This window comes from Anabrus simplex, chromosome 1 (assembly GCF_040414725.1).
Source record: "Anabrus simplex isolate iqAnaSimp1 chromosome 1, ASM4041472v1, whole genome shotgun sequence".
NCBI lineage: Eukaryota > Metazoa > Arthropoda > Insecta > Orthoptera > Tettigoniidae > Anabrus > Anabrus simplex.
The window spans coordinates 266935129-266958643 of NC_090265.1; the positions used below are offsets into that span (position 1 = coordinate 266935129).

Here is a 23515-nt window from a genome sequence, read left to right on the forward strand (position 1 = left end):
CCAACTAGAGTATGGTTCCAGTGTATGGGACCCTCACTGGGATTACTTGATTCAAGTACTGGAAAAAATTCCAAAGAAAAGCAGCTCGATTTATTCTGGGTGATTTCTGACAAAAGAGTAGCATTACAAAAATGATGCAATGTTTGGGCTGAGAAGACTTGGGAGAAAGGAGACTAGCTGCTCGACTAAGAGGTATGTTGCAAGTAATCAGGTATGTTCCGAGCTGTCAGTGGACAGATGACGTGGAATGACATTAGTAGACAAATAAATTTGAGTGGTGTCTTTAAAAGTAGGAAAGATCACAATATGAAGATTGATTGATTGATTTATTTAATCATGTCAGAAACATACATTATACTTACAATTATACAGGACAATAACAAATCTGGTACTATAATCATTAATCATTTCTGATGATGGCAGGTAACGATGTGATGTAAGCTCTACATAAATACAAAATTAATTAAATGTGGTGTGACCAATATGCAGCTAATTCACATGCTTCCTTGGTAGCAATCACATTCTGGAGAGAGCAAGTAGTTGGACACAAGTTACAAACAAGAAGATGGCTCATTGTCTGTTCTTCACCGCATTCAAATAGAGTGGAGTCACAAACAAAACCCCACTTTCTCATGTTGGTCTTTGTTCTTCCAACTCTTGAACGCAACCTGCTGAGCGTCTTCCATATTGACCAGCTTTCCTCGTGGCCTGGAGGAAGTTTTTCGGAAGACGTCATCTATCCTGCAAGGTGGCTGGATCTGGAACGCCATGAATTCACTCTGAAGTTCGATGGTGATTCAGTGAGGCTTTCAGTTGTATGGAGAAAGCTTTTCCTTGATTTGAGCCGTTGGGTTGCTGGATGGTACCCATATAAAGTATGGGTCGTCAGGTTCAGTGCTTTAGATTTCTCTAGTCTGGATGCACACTTACGGCGAATATCTGGAGGTGGGATATCTGCTAGACAATAAACTTTATCAAGTGGTGTAGATCTCAAACATCCTGTAATGAGCCTGCAGGTTTCATTTAAGGCGACATCCACTTGATTAGCATGACTAGATCTACACCAGACAGGGCAGGCATATTCTGCTGCTGAATAACAGAGGGCTATTGCTGATGTTCTTAAAAGGAGAGGATGCGTCCCCCAGGTTGAACCCGATAATTTCCGGATAATGTTGTTTCTTGCAAATACCTTCCTTTTGGTATTCAGACAGTGTATTCTATAGGTTAGTGCTCGGTCAAGAGTTACTCCTAGATATTTGGGAGTGAAGCAGTATTCTAATATTTTACCTTCCCAAATCACTTGCAATTTTCTCGCTGTCTGTCGGATTTTTTAGGTGGAAGGCACAGACTTGTGTTTTTAATGGGTTTGGTTTTAGTTGGTTCTCTTGGTAATAACCACTTAGAATTTATAGAGCATGGGAGAGCTTCTCTTCAGCTAGTTCAAACGTTCCCTCTTGAGCTGCCAGAGTGACATCGTCTGCATAAATAAAGCTCTTTGTCCCTTGTGGGCGAGGCTGATCATTGGTGAAGATGTTGAAAAGTATAGGTGCTAGCACTGTCCCTTGTGGAAGGCCATCCTTTAAGTTCCTCCATCTACTCCTCTGGCCTTGGAATTCAACAAAAAGCCTTCTGTTCTGTAGAAAGCACTCAATCATTTGGGTGAGTTTATAGTCCTTAGCTATACCGAGCACTTTACGAAGCGGTATATGGTGAAGCCGATTCCTGCTGGTGGTGCCACTGCATACGTAGTCGGAATTGAATTTCCGTTACCTAACTGAACATCAGCATTGCAGAAACAATACAATATGAAGATAAAGCTGGAATTCAAGAGGACAAATTGGGGCAAATAATTGTTTACAGGAAGAGGAGTTAGGGATTGGAATAACTTATCAAGGGAGATGTTCAATAAATTCCAATTTCTTTGCAATCATTTAAGAAAAGGCTAGGAAAACAACAGATAAGGAATCTGCCACTGAGTGACTTTCCCTAAATGCAGATGAGTAGTGATTGATTTTTGATTTGATTTTGATATCAGTATTGCAACTCCCTTTTCCCAATCCTCAGGCATTATTCTCTCTCTCTCTCTCTCTCTCTCTCTCTCCATACACACTTCTGTATTCTATTCGTCCACTGGAGTCCTCCTGGTCCTGCAGCCTTGATCATTTCTATGACTTCTATGTCTTCATCTCTTTAACTGCCCATTCCACCTCTGTCATTGCAATGTCTGATTCCTTCTCTGTTACTTTTATTCCTGCTGCCTGGACTCCTTCTCCACATGTCTAGTTTCTCATGTTCAGCAGTTCACTCAAATATTCTTGCCATGTATTCATTATCTATTGTGGGTTTTGTCAATTTTACTCCTCATTTATTATTCACAAATCCTGTATTCACCATTTCATTCCTATAGTTTCTTATAATTTCAAACTTTTTTGTTTAGAAGTTGCTTTATGTCACACCCACACAGATAGGTCCTATGGCGATTATGGGATAGAAAATAGCTCTAGGAGTGGAAAGGAAACAGCCATGACCATAATTAAGGCACAGCTCCAGCATTTGCCTGGTGTGAACATAGGAAACCAAAGAAAACCATCTTCAGGGCTGCCAACAGTGGGGTTTGAATCCACTATCTCCCGAATGCAAGCTCACAGCTGCGCGCCCCTAACCACACGGCCAACTCGCTTGGTAATTTTCCCACAGTTCAAGTCTTCATTTACTTCCTGGGTGAATGTTTCCCAACTTTTCTTCAGCTACTACTTTAATGCAAACTCTTTACATTTTCATGTATCTTGCTCTACTCTTCAGTCTTTTGTGTTTTTCATTCCTTCCAAGTTTCTTCTTTTCCTTTATCCTTCACTCTATCGTTCCACCATGTTGTCTCTTTCTTTCTTACCTTTCCTGATGTTCTGCCACATGTTTCCTCTGCACACCATACAAATACACTCTTAAAAATTATTCCATTCCTGTTCAACATGACTATTATCTGTCCTTGCTATCAGTTTTTGCAATTCTATCCTGAACTCTTCCTCAACCTCCTTTTCCTTCAATCTCCAGACCCTATTTTTCTTTCTCTTTTTTTGTTTGTGTGTAGTTTTGTGACCTTGCCTATTTTCGACTATGTTATCACTGCTTTATGACAACCCCCCCAAGGTTTCCTCAAGCATAGCTGTAACATCTATAAGATCTTTCCAATGTCATTTTTCCACTTATATGAAATCAATCAATGTTTTTATTCTTCTGTGTCTTCACCCATACCTGGCAATCTTCCAGCTATTTTTCTTCCTGAACCATGTGTTTCCTATTATTTGTATTAGTTGATTCCTCTGGCAGAAGTCCATTAACATATCCCCTTCTTGATTCTTGTTGCCATGTCCGTATGGCCCCAAAATCTCTTATCTTCCCACTTGTGCATTCAGATCTCCCATTATAATTACATTGTTGTTTTTGATGTATTTCTCCATTTCTTTTAAGGAATTGTTCTGTATTCTCTTCTTTATTTTCAGTTTGTGGAGCATGTACATGGAACAGATTTCGTGTTCCTGTCTCAAACAGTATCCTTGGTATGATAATTCTGTTATTGATCTTCTTCACCACCTCCACACATTCTAGGATATCCTTTCTAATGATCATTCCTACTCTGTTTACTGCATTGTGTCCTCTGTAAAACAGCCTGTACCATTCCTTCAGTTTTCTTTCCCCTCTTCTCCATTTTGTTTCAATAAGACCAAAGATTGCTATGTCCTTCTCTTTCATGAACTCTACCATCTCTTCAATCTTGTCTGACAGGGTGAGCATGTTGATTTCTTTTAATAATATTAATCATATTAAATAGTATTGTAATAATAAATAGTGTATTATGTAAACAGTTGGTGTTTTATGACTCCCAGCATTACACCTGGCATGCAACTGTTCTTGGGTTAAAAATAATCAAGTAGAATCTAGCAGGACATGGGTGAGAGAAAGTGTACATTCAAAAAGATGCATATTTGCTCAGGAAGATAATATTATACCAGCAGAGGAAGTTGATAACATGAAGAAAATCACTGAGTTCAACTCAAAATTACACACCCTGGAGTAAGCATACTCCAAAAAATTTCAAAGTACTGTTCAAGTCCATGAAACTTATCGGAGAAATAATAAAGGGAAATTGTTTTGCCCGTTTCACACATAGACTCTTCTTCACTTCCAAGTCACCCCTATTAGCATTTACTTCACGGAGAAAAATGGAGGATGTTTTAATGAATCAAGATCTGTTTTCAAAAGTTAAAATTGTTTTGATTTCCAATAAACGGAAAAACTCAATTTTCCAGTAAACCAAATAAGATATTTCATTCTTTAAAAATCTCAAACTGCATATGTACCATTAGTCATCGTATATTTCTTTCTTACAGTCTAAAAATCACCTTTACTTGGAAACAAGAACATGAATCCCTGAAATTGAAACTGTACCACTTGTATTAATCATTTGAACATTCCAATCTGAAAATGAGTGGTTCAGAGGTTAATGACCTCGTATCCAAAGCTTCTACCTTACCAGAATAGTTTTCGAACAAGGGAATGGTCACATTCAACATATCAGAAACTGCCCAGATATTTTTCTCACTGCAAGAGCAGTATGTCAAACAAAATTCACTGTCACAATTTTTGCTGCTAATATGCACTGGAAGTTTTTCTTTTCTGTCTTTTAATACTGAAGAAGGCCAACATTCCATGCTGTCGAAACGTAGGAAAAATCTCAACCCCTGGTAGAGCAGGTGATGAATGATCGCACTCTTGGCCTTGGCTTACAGTGCATTCCTACAGAGGTAACACTACATGAACACACCATAGTCTCGCTAATACACTTTAAGGTAACAATATTTATTACTATTTCCTTATCCAAGCCTACAAGTAAATTTTGTATGTTGGCACAGGTTTTAAAGTTCTACTCTCTACAATAATATTGAATCCTATTATTCTCTTGAATCTTGCAAAGAGGAAATAATTATGAAGAATGTGATGCAAATCCAAAATCATCTAGTTTTCTGCAAGACTTGCATGCATGATTTGCTAGTTAAATTTTTTGGACAATCGTTCCAATGATGAAAATATTTTAATAGAAATGACAGAGACATTATAAGAGGGAGAAAACAACAATGATTATGTAGCAATGCACGAGCCAAGTGAAGACAGTTGTGCCGATAGAAGTCCGGAACAAGAACACCTGCCTAGCACAAAGAAAAATAAAACATTTCCTGACATAGCTTTAGGAGAGAAGGAAAAGACTGGGAAAAGATGTTTAAATGAAGGTCGGAAAAAACTCAAAGTTAAGCAGTGTACACAACAGATTCTGTTTTGTAAAATCAGAGAGTGAATTATACAAAATGGAGAAAGAATTACACGAAGAGAGAAACGTGCATATAAATGGAACTCGGGAAAGGTTTAATGAAAGACTATTCAAATGTTGATTTCCACATTTTGCCAAGCTGATTAAGTAGAGCAGATTGAAGAAATCATTCAGAACCGACAGTCTGAAGATTACCAAATTTACTGCACAAAAACATGTAAGAAGAGACTACTATCAAAGGGTAGGAAGGGTCCACCTATTCAATACCATTAGTATGTACAGGGACTAGCTTCTACCCCATATATATTGGGTCATCTTCAGCTATCTTCAGACATAAGCACACATATAACCAATAATAATATAAAAACTCTGGTATGACACAATTTACAGTCTTAATTTAAAACATTTTGTCGTTGCTACAGCAGCCAATGTTCTTGAGTTGATCTGGGAGTTGGTATCCTTATCTGTGTAGACGAGCAACCTGATTGATAATTTATGTTTGTTCATTAGTAATATGGTTAATAACATATGCAGCTTTAAGGGGAACATTCGTAATTTGAATAGGTATTCCTTTTCATTAGATGTAGTGATCTATTGTTTAATTTGTTTTGAAGTGAATGTCCCTATGTTCTTCGTAAGTTGCGTGCACTTGGTACGGATACTAATACAAGAAGAGACCACATTCATCACTGATACTACAGAGGAATTTGTACCTGATGTGAGGACAAAGCTTGCTGCTATGCATAATGCTGATCAGTCAGGTTTTCAGAGAGAAATGAGTGGCAAATGCATGTTATCAATTTGCAGTGAAAAAAAAAAAACACAGAGTCAGTAATGAATGTTATGACTCATTCTTATAAAATAATGCTAGAGATAAGAATGAATGGATCACAGTTTCCACATGTTAATATTTACCTTCAAGAACCTCACAGGGAAAATTAGGACTACAAGTTAAAAGGGAATGTTTAAATGCAAACATTTTATAACTGATGTATTAAAAATCTGGCAAAATGGAAAAGAGTAACTTTAAACTTCATTTGAAATGTCTTTTTGCCATTCTCCGAAAATAATTAATTTTCATTGTTAGACTTGTCCTGGCCATAATGACAGCTCTGTTATTCATGAAAACAATGAAAAGACTGTTGAAGTTATGAGAATTCCTCCGGGAACAATGAAGTGCATAGTATAAGGGAAAAGTCTGTTTTGATCACTCCATAGATGTGTCACATTTTAGTGATGACTATGGGTAAATAAGAAAGTGATTATTGTACGCATAATGTATGTTTATTATGGTCACTGAAACAAATTAAGTTCTCAAGTGGAGTAGAGTATATCTTCATCAGACCATCTAACTCAAGGCCATGCACACGCTATTACAGCTGACGACTAAGGGTTGTTGTAGCGAATAAATTTTTCGTCATCGTGAACTTACGCTATGACAGACTTCTGCTGTATTTTTAAAAGATATTTCTAGTGTATGAAGCCTCTGAGTCTCAGACGGCAGCGCGTCGGTCTCTCACCGCTGGATACCATGGTTCAAATCCCGGTCATTCCATGTGAGATTTGGGCTGGACAAACAGGAGGCGTGGCAGGTTTTTCTCGGTACTCTGGTTTTGCCGGTCATCTTTCATTTCAGCAACACTCTCCATTATCATTTCATAGCATTTATCAGTCATTAATAATCACATTGTGAGAGGCGACCCCATTGTACTAATGCGCTATATGTGGTTCATTCATTCCATCCCTAACCCGGTCAAAGACTGGAAAACAGGCTGTAGGTTTTCATTTTCATTTCTAGTGTGTATGAGCAGCTAAAATTTTCAAAATGCATTTCATTTAACACACTCTCTTGGTGAGAAAAACATCAAGGTAGGTGTTGGGTCTGACCAGAAAACATGGATCTTTTCAGAAGGAGAAATTCCTGAACAGTAAGTACATTACTGAGATTAAAAAAAAGAAAGGCTCATGTAACAATAAAGGTCGATTCACACATCTCTGGGACGTGACGGCATCTTCCGTGAAAATAAAATGTAGTTGCCATGTAAACGAAGGGATGAGTTCCAACACTTCCATTGACGTCATACGCCGTGACCTTCAGTGCTTCTCCGTGATCCGTGCCGGCAATACGTATTCGCTCGCCAACGATATTTTCTTGTTTTCACGGACGTGATTTCTCTCTTCCCGCCTGCCTGCTTCTCGGCTTTCTTCGAGTACTGAGGTTATCTGTGTACATTTGAACTGTTCTTTACCTCCCGAAATGAAGGACGAACTGCTGATTGAATTAGTGAAAGCACACTCTTTTCTATATAATTTCGCTGATTCGAAATATATGGATAGTGGTTTGAAGAAGCGTGTATGGGACAAAATTGGCGAGGAAATGGAAGTTGAAGGTAGGTAACTAACATTTTTTTTTTTTGCTTTTATGATTACATAGGCACCGACTTTGGCGTGGCAAGGCACTTTCTACCCCCCAACCTACAAAGTCAGGGGTATTAAAAATTAATCAACAATTTCGTTTATTTAATTTTTCAAGTAATTATTATTTAATTTTTCAAGTAATTGAAAGCAAATGTAGTTTATCCGTGAAATTTTACTTCGTCATCCTTCAAGCACTTATATAGAGTAGAAAACTCTCCTTCCTTACCCCTGCGTTGCCATATAGGATGAACCCACTGTTTCTCCCTCTCTTTCTCCTCTTCATCCAAGATTATAGCTAACATTAACAGTTCATCATCACTAAAAAACTCATCATGGAACACTTGATTGCCGACTTATAACTGTACGGAACTGCATGGAACTGAAGTGTGAGAACAGACGTGAAATATTCATGTCGGAAAGGACGGATACGGACACGGAAAGCGCCGTCACGTCCCGGAGATGTGTGAACCGACCTTAAAAAGGAAGAAAATATAAAACATCACAAATAAATGTATCAAAATTGAAATGAAGTTATACGTACATGGCAGAATACTCAAACAAGCCGTAATATGGGTTGAACATTTCTTTTGATAATAGGAAGAACCATTCTCGAGCCAAACCTCCGTAATCTAGACCAACTTCTCCCTCGAATTCAACCCACAGTTTTGTTTTGAGCAATTCCATACGATTTACACTACTGATGATTCGATAAGAATCTTCCAAAATGCTTTGACGTCGTACTTTGATCTCAAATTTGTTCGGTACATTGTTCTGAAACACAACATCAGCATTATTATTTCATATACAACCATTCCATTAAGAGCATGTGGATCTAAAAGAAGACATGTTACCCGTGCCATTTATCAGAAAATAAAGTATAATTATGAATAAACACACTCATTTTTTCTTAACCAACATCTATCATAAATACCCCTGATCATTTGGAATCAACAACAAACACATTTCATAAACTCTAAGGCTTAGAGAATTAGATATTTAAAAAAAATGTTTTAACAGACTTACAAATCTATTTCATATCATAACTAATTACCAACTATTAAGCTTCTGACATTCCCAAATATACAATGTTCATTCCCTCAGTAATGAAGATGAAATATCCTGGATGTGGTGCTGATAAAACCAGATGAGCTCTATAGGAAAACTGAAGTAATAGATGGTATTAGTGATCATGAAGCTGTTTTTGTGGTAGTTAAAAATAAATGTGATAGAAAGGAAGGTCTTAAAAGTAGGACTGTTAGGGAGTACCATATGGCTGATAATGCAGGCACGAGGCAGTTTCTAAAAAGTAGCTATGATCGGTGGAAAACGGTAAATAAAAATGTAAACAGACTCTGGGATGGGTTTAAAGAAATTGTTGAGGAATGCGAATACTATTATAATAGAGAAATAAAGAGACTAAGAAGGAGGTGCAGACTGGAAAGAAATAGAGTTAGAAATGGCTGTGGAAGTAAGGAGAAATTGAAGGAACTTACTAGAAAATTGAATCTAGCAAAGAAGGCAGCTAAGGATAACATGATGGCAAGCATAATTGGCAGTCATACGAATTTTAGGTGCCTTTGCTGGCAGGACCTAGTGTTTACAGTGCACTATGTCTTCTGGTATAGGCTAGAGCAATTTTGTTACTTTCGTTGATCTGTCTCAGCTTTATCCTTGGCTTTGACAACATGAAAGTGACTGAGGTATGAGTGATGCTAGTAATGCCATTCCTTCTGCAGCCAGTCCCTGCTATGAATGGTGTGAAAATATTGCTCATAGGGCTGGTTGGTGCATGCATTTCAGTGGGCTCGGTAGACTGATATGTAATAGCAACTTCTGGCTCGGTGAGGAAAGCAACTGGAAACTACCTCACTCCTCATTTCCCTAGTACGCCTCTTCAGTGATGCCTAGGCCATCTATGACAGCTGATGGCAGAGCTGTTGAGGATCCAACCAGCCTTTGGGCTGAGGACTAAACATACATACATACACGAATTTTAGTGAAAAATGGAAGGGTATGTATAGGTATTTTAAGGCAGATGACTCCCCTAAGAGTTCCAACATCTTCACTCCAAGCAAGCTGCATACGAAGAAGAGGCGGTTTCCAGGAGGGAGAACATCTCAGGAAAATAAAATGTAAGGTAGCATTAAATTCAAAGAACACCTGGACTAAGAAGGTGATGAAGAGGTGAGTATGAAAGAGGAAATAATTAGTTTTCCAGTGGATCCATCGTACAATTAGAAAAAATCACAGATTACACATAGCAGAACAGTGATTATAGCAGATACGGTATACCCACGAACATAGGATCAATAAACATCAAGGGCATATTGAGTAAACTGAGAAATGATGAGGTCAGGGAATTAATGCAGGGTAATGAGATTATGGGAATAATGAAATTTATATAATATAAATGCGGGAATGATCGAAATGTGGCTACTGGTACGCTGTGATTTACAAAAAACAGGTTATAACATTTGGTTTAAAAGAGAGAAGAGGTTCCACCTATTCAATACACTGATATACAGTTCCACAAACTTATGTTACAACATGTTTAATATCGGGACCGGTTTTGACATATATGTGGTGCCATCATCAGCCAATTGAAAGAGCAGTGCAAAAGGTATACAATTATCAACACACATAACACAAAATACAAGGTGTCTGGGTTAAAGGTATAATAATATAAAATTTAATAACTTATTTATTTATTTATTTATTTATTTATTTATTTATTTATTTATTTATTTATTTATTTATTTATTTATTTATTAGATACAGCCTATGGAGGGCCATTTTACAATAATAATAATAATAATAATAATAATAATAATAATAATAATAATAATAATAATAATAATAATAATAATAATAATAATAATAATAATGTTTAAATAAGTATAAAAGATAACAAAGGTATAAACAACAATATTAAGTAACAACAATAATTAACAATTTTAACAGTAACAATGTAACAACAATGACAACGGTAACTGGCAAGTGTCGGTTTCAGAAATTAGGAAGAAGAAAGGTCAAGAGTTGGAGGGATGGAAGAAAGTGAAAACCTGGACAGGACTTCAAAGGAATCTTTTAATTTTTTGTTTGAAGGATGCGAAAGGTGTGAATATGTCGATATCGGGTAGTGAATTACCAAGAGTAGGGAGACGGTGGAAGATAGAGCGTTGTTGTAAGGTTAGGCACGGATGGGACACATGATGGGTGCGCTGGTTGCGTGTAGGGCGGGGAGGAACGTGTATAGGGAAGTACGCTGGAAGAGAATTACATTTGGTGTAGCCATTGATTATTTTGTGAAAGTAACATAGATCAGAGAACTGTAAACGGCTTCTCAGGTCAAGTATACCCAGGTAGTTCATAATGTCAGATTTAGTTTTTTTCTTAAAAACAGGATTGCGAGTCTTAACAATGAAAGTGAAAAAGTTAAAAATACTATTTAGTTGAGATATGTTTGTGATAGCAGATGAGGACCAAATAGGGGAACAAAAGTCAATAATGGGGAGAACATACGAGACAAAGTATAATTTTAAGGCGTTAATATCATTAATTTCAGTAAACCTGTAAAGAATGCCTAGAGTACGCATAGCACGGGATTTTATGGAGTGAATATGAGCAGAGAAGGTTAGTTTACAGTCTATTATAACACCTAGGTCTCTTACCTGAGAAGCCAATTGCAATGTATTTCCGTGGATGGTATATGCAGTGTTCATTCCTTGCTTTAGCAATGAAAAGGAGATTGTATTGAACTTCTTAAAATTGGGAGAAAGATTCCATTTCTTAAACCAGTCACCACACGAATTGAGAACAGTCTGTAATTCGTCACAGTCATCAGGCGTACACACTTCTCTTAGGATTTTGAGGTCATCGGCGTACAAGAGGAGGGAACACCGACTATTTCGGGTGCAAAAAATTATGTCATCGATATAGAGAACAAAGAGTAGGGGTCCCAGAATACTGCCCTGAGATACTCCTGATAACACAGATAACCATGATGAGGCAGATTCAGGGAGTACCACTCTTTGTTTCCTGCCGGAGAGGAAACTTGTTATCAATGACAAGACGGGGCCATGGATATTAAATCTGGTAGCGAGCTTATGAAGAAGAAGTGCATGATCCACTGAGTTGAATGCCTTGGCTAGATCTATATAGATTGCATCTAACTGAGATTTATTTTCCATTGCTGAAATGATGTGGTGATTGAGAACAGTGAGGTTAGTGAGGCATGATTTTCCGGGAGTGAATCCGTGTTGTTCTTCAGATATGTACGGCTGTGTGAAAAAGGGGAGTCGGTGGTGGATTATTCAAGGACAGAGGATAGTATTGGAATGATAGATATTGGGCGGTATGATGAGATATCATATTTGTTGCCAGATTTGAAAATAGGTGTGATATCAGCTTGTTTCCAGCTGTCGGGGAATGTACCAGTAGCCATACACAGGTTTAAAATTGTAGATAACGGTGCACAGAGAGATGCAGAAGTATTTTTGAGGAATATAGGGCTAATATCATTGGGCCCGGTGGAGCGGTTTGTTGGGAGACTATTGAGAATATTTTGTACTTCGTTAGGGGTCGTTGATATTTGTGACAGTGAGTAACTGCAAACACTATTGATCTGTGGTAGTTCTGTGATAGGTGCAGGATGGCTAAAGGTAGAGTGAAAGTACTTGAGAAGTAGTGGAGATATTTACTTGTGGTTTGTTTCGAAGAGTAGGGTAACTCAGAATGTTTGTTTACATACCTAATGAACGTCGATATGCATACCATTAATGGCGCGACAGACATCTAATCGGTATTCCACTTCTCTCCAAGTGTTCTGCAGCATTGTAGGTGTAACATTTGCGATAGCTGCACAAATGCGATGATGCAGATCTGGTAGATCACGAACTGGTGTCTGGTGCACTTGATTCTTGACAAACCCCCACAGGAAAAAATCAAGTGGCGTAATGTCGGGCCTTCTAGGGCACCAGGCAATTGATTGACTACCTCTCCCAATCCAGCGATCTGGGAACTCACGATTCCCTCACAACTTCCACATAATGGCATGGTGCACCATCTTGCTGAAAGATCACATCACGAGGAAGTTGTGGCACAACATACTGCTCCAACATGTCTAGGTAACGTGTTCCATTAACTGTAGGCTCCACGAAGAAGAATGGGCCAATAACCCTGTCTTTCAACAATCTACACCACACATTCACTTTCGGAGAGTCCCGTTCCAACTCTATCACTACTATTACTCTATCCCCATATGCGGCAATTGTGCTTGTTTACCGTGCTGGAAACATGGATTGTAGCCTTGTCCGAGAAACAGACCAAATCGAGGAATGCCTCGTTTCCATCAATTTTTGCCAGAATTGTCTCCGTGAATGCCTTCTGTAGCGGCCTGCTCCGAGGTTTGATTTTCTGAAGAAGCTGCAGTTTGTACGTCCGTAGGCACAACCTTTTGTGGACGACATTGTGTACTGTTGAACGAGGTAACTGTAACTGCCTATTTGCTTGTAGAATTGACTTACGAGGGCTCCGCTTGAAGGACTCGTGGATTAAATCAACAGTAGCCTCCGAAACTGCGTGCTTGGCGTGGCGGCCTGACATCAACAGCAAGGTCCCAGATTCTCGAAGGCGCCTGTCCCATTTCATGATTGTTAGGTAAGTGGGAACATCATCAGTTGGTAACAGTCCATTCTCACGCCAAAATGTATGTTGTACTAGTGTAACGGATTTTATCTCCGCGAGCGAAAAGCACACGGAACACCTTCTGCTGTGCATTCCACATGGTTACTGGCGCACTTCTCGTGATCAATGCAGTTACGCGCATGCGCATGTGGTACCACCACCACCGCAAGCGAACACAGAAAACATTTTGAGTTACCCTAGTTGTAGAAACAAACTGCCAATAAATATCTGCATTATTTCTCAAGTTATTAAATTTTATATTATTATACCTTTAACCCGGACACCTTGTATATGCCAATGTTCACACTCTAAAGGATATATGTAAAAATGTAACACTTTCATGAAGATGAAATATTCAATTGAAGTTCATAAGCAACGTGACAGTCTTGTACATTTCTGCTGTGAATGTTGAAATCACATATAATGATGTTGAATTAATGGATAAGAATGAGTTACGGACCTTGATTCAACATATTAAATCTTGAGGGTTGCCTTGTTATATTGTGATAAAAAGGATCTTGAAGGATACAGCTTGTGAACAGTTGTTGCTAGGCAAGGAATAACATGCTTTTGTTTTATCGGCACGTTCAAAGGTGAATAGTGACATATACGAGCTCCTAAGATATATTGTAGGACCTAAGTTCCTCGGTTCGATATGGATATATTAAGTCTATAGAAAAAAGGAAAATTACTTAGAAATAAAAAACGGGCAGGGGGGGGGAATTGGTAAGTTAAAAATCAATCAATCAATCAATCAATCAATCAATCAATCAATCAATCAATACTGATCTGCATTTAGGGCAGTCGCCCAGGTGGCAGATTCCCTATCTGTTGCTTTCCTAGCCTACAAGTAATATTATGGGACTCACCTTGTTCAGCTTGCCATGTTTCTATATCTTACGCCCAGCTCAAATGTGAAATGTTAAGTTTCTGTATATGCATTATCTTCTCAATTAGTAACATGTAAAGGATTATTTTTCATTTTATCTTGGTGTTACGGACGAACTCTCATTTAACCAACTTGTACTCTGGGTGCGGTAAGTGCTGCCATCTCCAATGTCACCGTGAATGTAATTCTCGTGACACAGAGCAGGCAGAATATAGAGATTGAGACAGTGGTGCAGTAAACGCTTCATTTTACTTATTCATACAGTATCACCTAACCTAACACCATATGTACCATGAAAACATATCAAACCCCAGTAGAAAAGTGATTACTGTACCTTCTCGCTATCAATTTAGATGGGAATAGCCTTACCAAAATTTCACTAGAAGCAAGAAAGTATAATCTAACCTCAAAAATCAGTGATGTGCATGCCATATCTTGAGGTGTATCGCATTCTTACTTAATTTCAGTGTAGAGTATTAAAATTTAGTGATAGTTTACTTAGCCTTTATTTCTAAGGAGTTAACAACTGCTATCAACCACGTTATTTATGTATTTATTAAGAAAACATGTTGTCCTCTTTCATTTCTGATTTTAGTTACGGAAGAGCAGTTGATGAGTATTATTAATCGACTCCGACATTGCCTTTGAATGTCGACAAGAGAGCTCGCAAGTGCACATAGTGAGAAAACGATGCTGTAGCGAAGATAACAATCGCACTTTGTGGCAAACGTTTCAGTTTTCTTATTCAAACAGTGTCACTTAACCCAACTTAACCGTACCATATGTATCATGAAAACATATTTCAAGTGTCAGTAGAGAAATGATAACCTTTTCACTATAAATTTACATGATAACAGCCTTTCCAAAATTTAGCCAGACATGAGAAATATAAAACTAACCTCTGAAATCAATGATGCACTCTGCCGTATCTTGAGGTGTATCCCATTCCTAGTTAATTGCAGTATTTAGCATTAAAATTAAGCAATCGTTTACTTTAGCTTTTATTTTTGAGAGTTAACAACTGCTATCGGACACTTTATTTGTGCATTTATTTCAAAAACATTTTCTCTTTCATTTCCAATTTTCTTTACGGAACAGCAATCGACGGGTATTACTAATCAACTCCAACATCGCCTTCGAATGTCAACGAGAGAGCTCGCTAGAGGACATAGCGAGGAAATGATACCGAAGATGCAATATAATCGCTGGGTGCATAAATGTTGGTAACAGAAAAAATCGTGCACACTTTATTGCTTGTAATAACGGATGCGTTAGTGATAGGGCTCTCACTGTAACTGAAGGATAATGAACAGTTTTATATAAGAATTTCGAAGAGACAGACAAAAACTGTCATTATAACGGGGTTCTTGCTATATGCCGTACTCGTTATAGAGGACTTCTACTGCATGTAACCAAAGAGAGCATGTGGGTTCAGGCCTGGATGAAATGATTTGTTTGAAGATAATGAATAGAAGTGAGAGGAAGAAAGAATATTTCATAGTTTTCTGCTACAACCATTGAATAGGGTCTCCTTTTGCGGGTGGGAAAAAAATTAATGACCTTGATGGAATAGAAAACCAGATTAAATGAAAGAATGAAGAAACAGGAATAATTATAATGGGAAATTTTAATGCAAGGGTGGTAAAAAAAATTCCAGTATATGATAGAGAAACATTAATAGAAGGAAGGAGAAGCATGATAAAGAATGCAAATACAATGAAGAGAAACTATTAAAATGTGTGCAGAAGAAGAACTGTACATACTGAATAGTGGGTGGTTGAGGAAAGAAACAGGGAATTGAATATATATAGCTAATTCAGGAGGGAGTACTATAGATTTACCTATTGCATCTAGAGAGTTAGACATGGTTGTGGAAGTAAGAAGAAATTGAAGCAACTTACTAGGAAATTGAATCCAGCAAAGAAGTCAGCTAAGGATAACATGATGGCAAGCATAATTGGAAGTCATATGAATTTTAGTAAAAAATGAAAGGGTATGTATAGGCAAATACAGTAGAGACAATATGCGACACTTCCGGATTTAGCCTTGTTAAAATGGGAGACAAGTCGCAAGAGGCACTCCTAGTGGCTTGACCTGAAAATTCATGCTAAATTCAAATATCAATGGAAATGTATATACGGAAATGGATAAATAAATTACATCTAGAAAGAAAGTATTATTAAGATATTAACTTCAAAGTTGCTAAAGCAATTCTGGATAAATGAATGAAGAATTATTTAACAGGTTATTATTTAAAGACTGAAATTAGACATATAATCAAGATGTGAAATAGACTGCTGTGAAAGGTTTGATCTTTCATTTATGCATTACTTTTTTAGCTTTAGAATTCCTGCCTGAACATTCACAGCTAGATTTTTCTTTTTTCTCATTTAAAAGCATTGTATCATATTAAAACACCTGTCAACAAAAAAAATTGGCACATTCCTTACACATGATTCAATGAATTTACATTTAAGAGCTGGACAATTTTCCTTTTAACTTGAAGCCTACTAACAGAAAGAAAATCTATTAATTTATCCTCAAAAACATTCAGACTTTCCCTATAAGCAATACTTGCCATAAAGCCATTACATTAGGATAAAGCAAATTTGCATCATCATTGTTTCAACGAAATATGTACATTTCTTAAATCACCCATATTTTCTTCAGTGCTTGACAACGCATTACGGCATTCCAAATGGGGTAACTTGGAACACAACCGGCCACACTCATATGCATATATATTTTCCCGAATTAAATCAAACCTAAAGATCACACCTACAACACCACATCGGTATTGAAGGTTAAATGCTGCACTATACAATAAAATATGCATATTATATTTTAAGCCAGTTAAAATATGGGTCGAGCAGGTCAGAAGATTGTTGTTGTTCGAGTCATCACTCCATAGACTCGTTTGATGCAGCTCTCCATGCCACTCTATCCTGTGCTAACTTTTCATTTCTACGTAACTATTGCATCCTACATCTGCTCTAATCTGCTTGTCATATTCATACCTTGGCCTACCCCTACCGTTCTTACCACCTACACTTCCTTCAAAAACCAACTGAACAAGTCCTGAGTGTCTTAAGATGTGTCCTATCATTCTAACTCTTCTTCTCGTCAAATTTAGCCAAATTGATCTCCTCTCACCAATTCGATTCAGTATCTCTTCATTCGTGATTCGATCTATCCATCTCGCCTTCAGCATTCTTCTGTAACACCACATTTCAAAAGCTTCTATTCTCTTTCTTTCTGAGCCAGTTATTGTCCATGTTTCACTTCCATACAATGCCACGCTCCACACGAACGTCTTCAAAAACATCTTTCTAATTCCGATATCAATGTTTGAAATGAGCAAATTTCTTTTCTTAAGAAAGCTCTTCCTTGCTAGTGCTAGTCTGCATTTTATGTCCTCCTTACTTCTGCCATCGTTAGTTATTTTACTACCCAAGTAACAATATTCATCTACTTCCTTTAAGACTTCATTTCCTAATCTAATATTTCCCGCATCACCTGCCTTCGTTCGACTGCACTCCATTACTTTTGTTTTGGACTTATTTATTTTCATCTTGTACACCTTACCCAAGACTTCATCCATACCATTCAGCAACTTCTCGAGATCTTCTGCAGTCTCAGATAAAATAACAATATCATCGGCAAATCTCAAGGTTTTGATTTCTTCTCCTTGGACTGTGATTCCCTTTCCAAATTTCTCTTTGATTTCCCTTACTGCCTGTTCTATGTAAACATTGAAAAGGAGAGGGGACAAACTGCAGCCTTGCCTCACTCCTTTCTGGATTGCTGCTTCTTTTTCAAAGCCCTCGATTCTTATCACTGCAGACTGATTTTTATACAGATTGTAGATAATTCTTCGTTCTCGGTATCTGATCCCCATCATCTTCAGAATCATAAATAGCTTGGTCCAATCAACATTATCGAATGCCTTTTCTAGATCTACGAATGCCATGTACGTGGGCTTGTCCTTCTTGATTCGATCCTCTAAGATCAGACGTAAAGTCAGGATTGCTTCACGTGTTCCTACATTTCTTCTGAAGCCAAATTGATCTTCCCCCAACTCAGCTTCAACTTGTTTTTCCATTCTTCTGTAAATAATACGTGTTAAAATTTTGCAGGCATGAGATACTAAACTAATGGTGCGGTAGTTTTCACACCTGTCAGCACCGGCTTTCTTGGGAATAGGTATAACAACATTCTTCTGAAAATCGGATGGGACTTCTCCTGTCTCATACATCTTGCACACTAAATGAAATAACCTTGCCATGCTGGTTTCTCCTAAGACAGTCAGTAATTCAGAGGGAATGTCATCAATTCCAGGTGCCTTGTTCCTATTTAGGTCACTCACAGCTCTATCAAACTCTGACCTCAAAATTGGGTCTCCCATTTCATCAGTATCAACAGCCTCTTCATGTTCCAGAACCAAATTATCTACATCTTTACCTTGATACAACTGTTGGATATGCTCCTGCCATCTTTCTGCTTTGTCTTCTTTCCCTAGAAGTGGTTTTCCATCTGAGCTCTTAATATTCATACACCTAGATTTCCTTTCTCCAAAGGTTTCGTTGATTTTCCTGTATGCAGCATCTACCTTTCCCAGGACCATACAGCCTTCGACATCCTTGCACTTCTCCTTCAGCCATTCTTCCTTAGCTATCTTGCACTTTCTATTCACTTGATTCTTTAATCGCCTGTATTCTTTTCTGCCCTCTTCATTTCCAGCATTCTTGTATTTTCGTCGTTCATCAATCAGGCCTAGTATCTCCTGAGTTAACCACTGATTCTTAGTTGATCTTTTCTTCCTTCCTAACATTTCTTCAGCAGCCCTACTGACTTCATTTTTCATGACTCTCCACTCTTCCTCTATAGTTTTTCCTTCAGCCTTTTCATTTAGTCCTTGTGCAACATGTTCCTTGAAACAATCCCTCACACTCTTTTCTTTCAACTTGTCTAGATCCCATCTTTTTGCATTCTTTCCTTTCTTCAATTTCTTCAACTGCAGATGGCATTTCATGACCAACAAGTTGTGGTCAGAGTCCACGTCTGCTCCTGGGAAAGTTTTGCAATCCAACACCTGGTTTCTGAATCTCTGCCTAATCATAATGAAGTCTATTTGATACCTTCCAGTGTCTCCAGGTCTCGTCCACGTATACAGCCGTCGTTTGTGGTGTTTGAACCAAGTATTGGCAAGGACTAAGTTATGATCAGTGCAGAATTCAACCAGCCAACTTCCTCTTTCGTTCCTTTGTCCCAATCCAAATTCTCCTACTGTACTACCTTCTCTTCCTTGGCCTACCACTGCATTCCAGTCTCCCATCACAATTAGATTCTCGTCACCTTTTACATATTGTATTAAATCTTCTATCTCCTCATATATTCTTTCGATTTCTTCAACATCCGCTGAACTAGTAGGCATATAGACCTGCACTATTGTGGTGGGCATTGGTTTGGTGTCTATCTTGACGACAATAATTCTTTCACTATGCTGGTCGTAGTAGCTTACCCGCTGCCCTATTTTCTTATTCATTATTAAACCAACTCCTGCATTTCCTCTGTTTGATTTTGTGTTGATAATTCGGTAGTCGCCTGACCAAAAATCTTGTTCTTCCTGCCAACGTACTTCACTTATGCCAACTACATCTAACTTTAGCCTATCCATCTCCCTTTTCAGATTCTCTAACCTACCACAACGATTCAAGCTTCTAACATTCCACGCTCCGACTCGCAGAATGTCAGTATCCATCTTCCTGATGATCGCCCCCTCTCGTGTAGTCCCCACCCGGAGATCCGAATGGGGGACTAGTTTACCTCCGGAATATTTTACCCGGGAGGAAGCCATCATCAGTACATCATTCATACAGAGAGAGCTGCATGTCCTTGGGAGTTAGTTACGGCTGTAGTTTCCCGTTGCAATCAGCCGTGTAGCAGTATCAACACAGCTAAGCCATGTTGAGTATTATTACAAGGCCGTATCAGTCAATCATCTAGACTGCCGTCCTTGCAACTACCGAAAGGCTGCTACCCCCCTTTCGATGAACCATTCGTTAGTCTGGTCTCTCAACAGATACCCATCCGATATGGTTGCACCTGCGGCTTGGCTAGTCAGAAGATTATGAAGTACTATAAAAATCTCTTTGTCACTGGAAGAATATATATGCAAACACAATATTACTTACATTTTATTGTCACGAGGGAAACTGAAGAAAGATCGCGCATTCTTCTCTACTTCATAGTTACTGCAACCAAACACAGCACATACCTTTCTCCTCATGTTGAGAAGGGATATCAAGGAATGACACACGCTACTATTTAATTATGTCAACTCACTGAAAACGCATAAATAACACCAAAAACTTCACACACAAATACACGTGCTCTTATGACAGAATCAGTAGTTCTCAGGTCAATCCGCTAGAGAGAGCTCTAATAGCTGTCCCACGATATCTCGCTGAGTGTCGCACATTGTCTCTACTGTACTGTACTGTATTTGGTATAGGTACTTAAAGGCAGAAACGGGTCTGGGGTTCATTAATGATTAAGAGGAGTGTATCCATGAGGACTAACAGAAAGCAGAAATATTCAGTCAATGGTATGCAAAGACAGTAGGATGTAAGGATAATGTACAGGTAGAGCAGATAACTAATACTGGCAAAGTAGGATTTTAAAGCAAGTATAGGTTGGTAGGAACACTTTATGGATCACAATGGACAAAGTTTGTGGAGAAGGACATCACTGTACACGTAGTTTGCATAAGATTACAACAATAAAGTGATCAAATTTCACTGCTTTGTCAGAAGACTTCGGACACTGTAATGCTGTGCACCCTTGAACTTCATATTGTGCTTAGTCATGTGACCAGTCAACTGTGGTAATACAGAAGGGGGTGACACAAAGCTTTTAAAAATGTGCTAATATCAATTTTTGCATAAATATCGATTTGAATAACTATTTTGAGAGTTGATTAAAACATTCTAGATGTTCCTTTAACAGCTTTTAAACCATGCCAATCTAACCTTGATGCCAGTGTGATAAACTGATATAACTTGAAAACAATGTTCTCTCACCCAGGGGTAAATAATGCAAGTATCGAGCTTGAATTATTATTATTATTATTATTATTATTATTATTAATTTATGATCGCATTATTTGTGAGGTTATGTCATGAAACATTTGTTGTATATAGATATTTATATGAGGTTAGTTAATGTAAGAACCTGTATATAATTTATTATTACCTGTATATATGATTTGTAATTCACTACAGAATTGTGAAACACACTGTACCATCCAGAATAGTACTGTGTAGACAAGAACTCTGTAGAATATTCTGTACATTATATCTGGGCCTTAAGCATCTAGAATTTACGAGAAAATGTACCTTTCTAGAAGCCTGGCCAGGCAAATATATAAAGAGATGGCCTTGATGATAGAGATGAGTTATTGTTTAGTAAGTCATGGTTTAACAGGAGTTGTTCTGATCAGATGTGCGTCATGCTAATGAGTGTTTGAAGTATGTGAATTGGTTTAGTAAAATTGGTAGTTGACATGCAGTGGTTGCAGTCCCCATGTAAGATACTTAGTGATAGGCAATTGTTAAAATGGTGGTCTGTTGATGTATTTTGTTTGTGACGGCAGTTGATTATGTTATGTGTATATTAATGTTAAGGTGAAATAAATAAGTGTACCAACTGACAATATTTTGTGTGCGTCTTTGTGTAAACATCAACCTACATTATGTGAAATTTTCACATATTATACCCTCCCTTATTTTTGAAGTTGAAAATTAGGAAAAAAGGGGATTTATACTTGAGCAAATAAGGTAATCTGGGAAGGACAGCTGAATCAGAAAGTGATGGAACTTGCTTCTTGCTTCTTCTTCTTTTTCTTTTTCTGCAATGTGCTTTATGTCGCACTGACGCATATAGGTCTTATGGTGACAATGGGATAGGAAAGGCCTAGGAGTGGGAAGAAAGTGGTTGTGGCCTTAATTAAGGTACAGCCTCAGCATTTTCCTGGTGTGAAAATGTGGAAACCACAGAAAACCATGTTCAGGACTGTCGACAGTGCAGTTCGAACCCACTATCTCCCAAACACAAGCTCAAAGCTGCGCGCCCCTAACCACAAGGTCACTTGCTTTGTGGAACTTGCTAGAGGCAAAAATATTCTAGAAGTGATGCTGTACATTGTTCAGAATTTAAAAAGGATGGTATTTCTGTATCAGTCGTGCCCACAATAACAAGGAAATGCACTTTTTACTTTTCCGTAATTTCTGTCTGTCTGTCTGTCTGTGTGTATGTACACGCATCACGAGAAAACTGCTGAAGAGAATTGAATGAAAATCGGTATACAAAGTCGGGTAATAAGTCGCTAAAATCTAGGCCATAAATAATTTTATTCACACCGACTGAAATGGTAGTTTAGGGAAAGGCCTAAAATTTAATTCTCAAATATTTGTTATTCATGGTCGTATATTAACAAAAATCAGTAGGGTAAGTCGAGGAATAAGTCGCTACAATCTAAACCATAAATAACTGTATTCATGCTGAGAAAAACTGTAGTTTAGGGGAAGGCCTACAATGGAATTCTCAAATATTTATGTTATTAGTGGCCCTATCTTAATGAAAATCGGTAAGCAAAGTCGGGGAATAAGTCGCTATAATTTAGGCCATAAATAATTCTATTCACGCTGAATGAAATGGTAATTTAGGGGTAGGCCTAAAATTTAATTTCCAAATAATTATGTTATTAGTGGTCATATTCATAAATACTACACAATAAAGTTATATAGTATTATATTTCCGATCATTTATGTCTTATACATTGTTACCATACAGGCTATGATCAGAGATATTCAAGAATTTGGATTTTTGTTACCAAGTCCTTAGCAGCGCCGAATCACGAGAAAATGGGTAGACAGGATTTAATGAAAATTGGTATGTAAAGTCGGAGAATAAGAAACTTAAGTCTACGCTATAAATATTTACGCCCTAAGATCACAGAGTAGGAAGAAAACTAAATGTGAAGGCCTACAATATAGAAAGCTCATAAAATTGATCAACAATAACACTACATTGACCATTGCTTGTTGTGATGTGCTTTGTCTTCTGTTGCCACTCAGCTCTGATAGATAGGATTACTGCTGTGTACCGAGTATTTTTTAAAATTTGCCTTACGTCGCACC

At 37.8% G+C, this 23515-nt stretch overlaps 1 protein-coding gene across 3 annotated transcripts in view; it reads right to left on the bottom strand.

The window, feature by feature from the left end:
* The window catches only part of Nedd4 (E3 ubiquitin-protein ligase Nedd4), a 592743-nt gene that overhangs the window by 86470 nt on the left and 482758 nt on the right, over positions 1 to 23515 (bottom strand). For all 3 annotated transcript variants that reach the window (XM_067159509.2, XM_067159503.2, XM_067159516.2), the window contains exon 13: positions 8283 to 8512. In XM_067159509.2, the coding sequence (XP_067015610.1) occupies positions 8283 to 8512 (230 nt within the window). The remainder of the gene's footprint in view (positions 1 to 8282; positions 8513 to 23515) is intronic.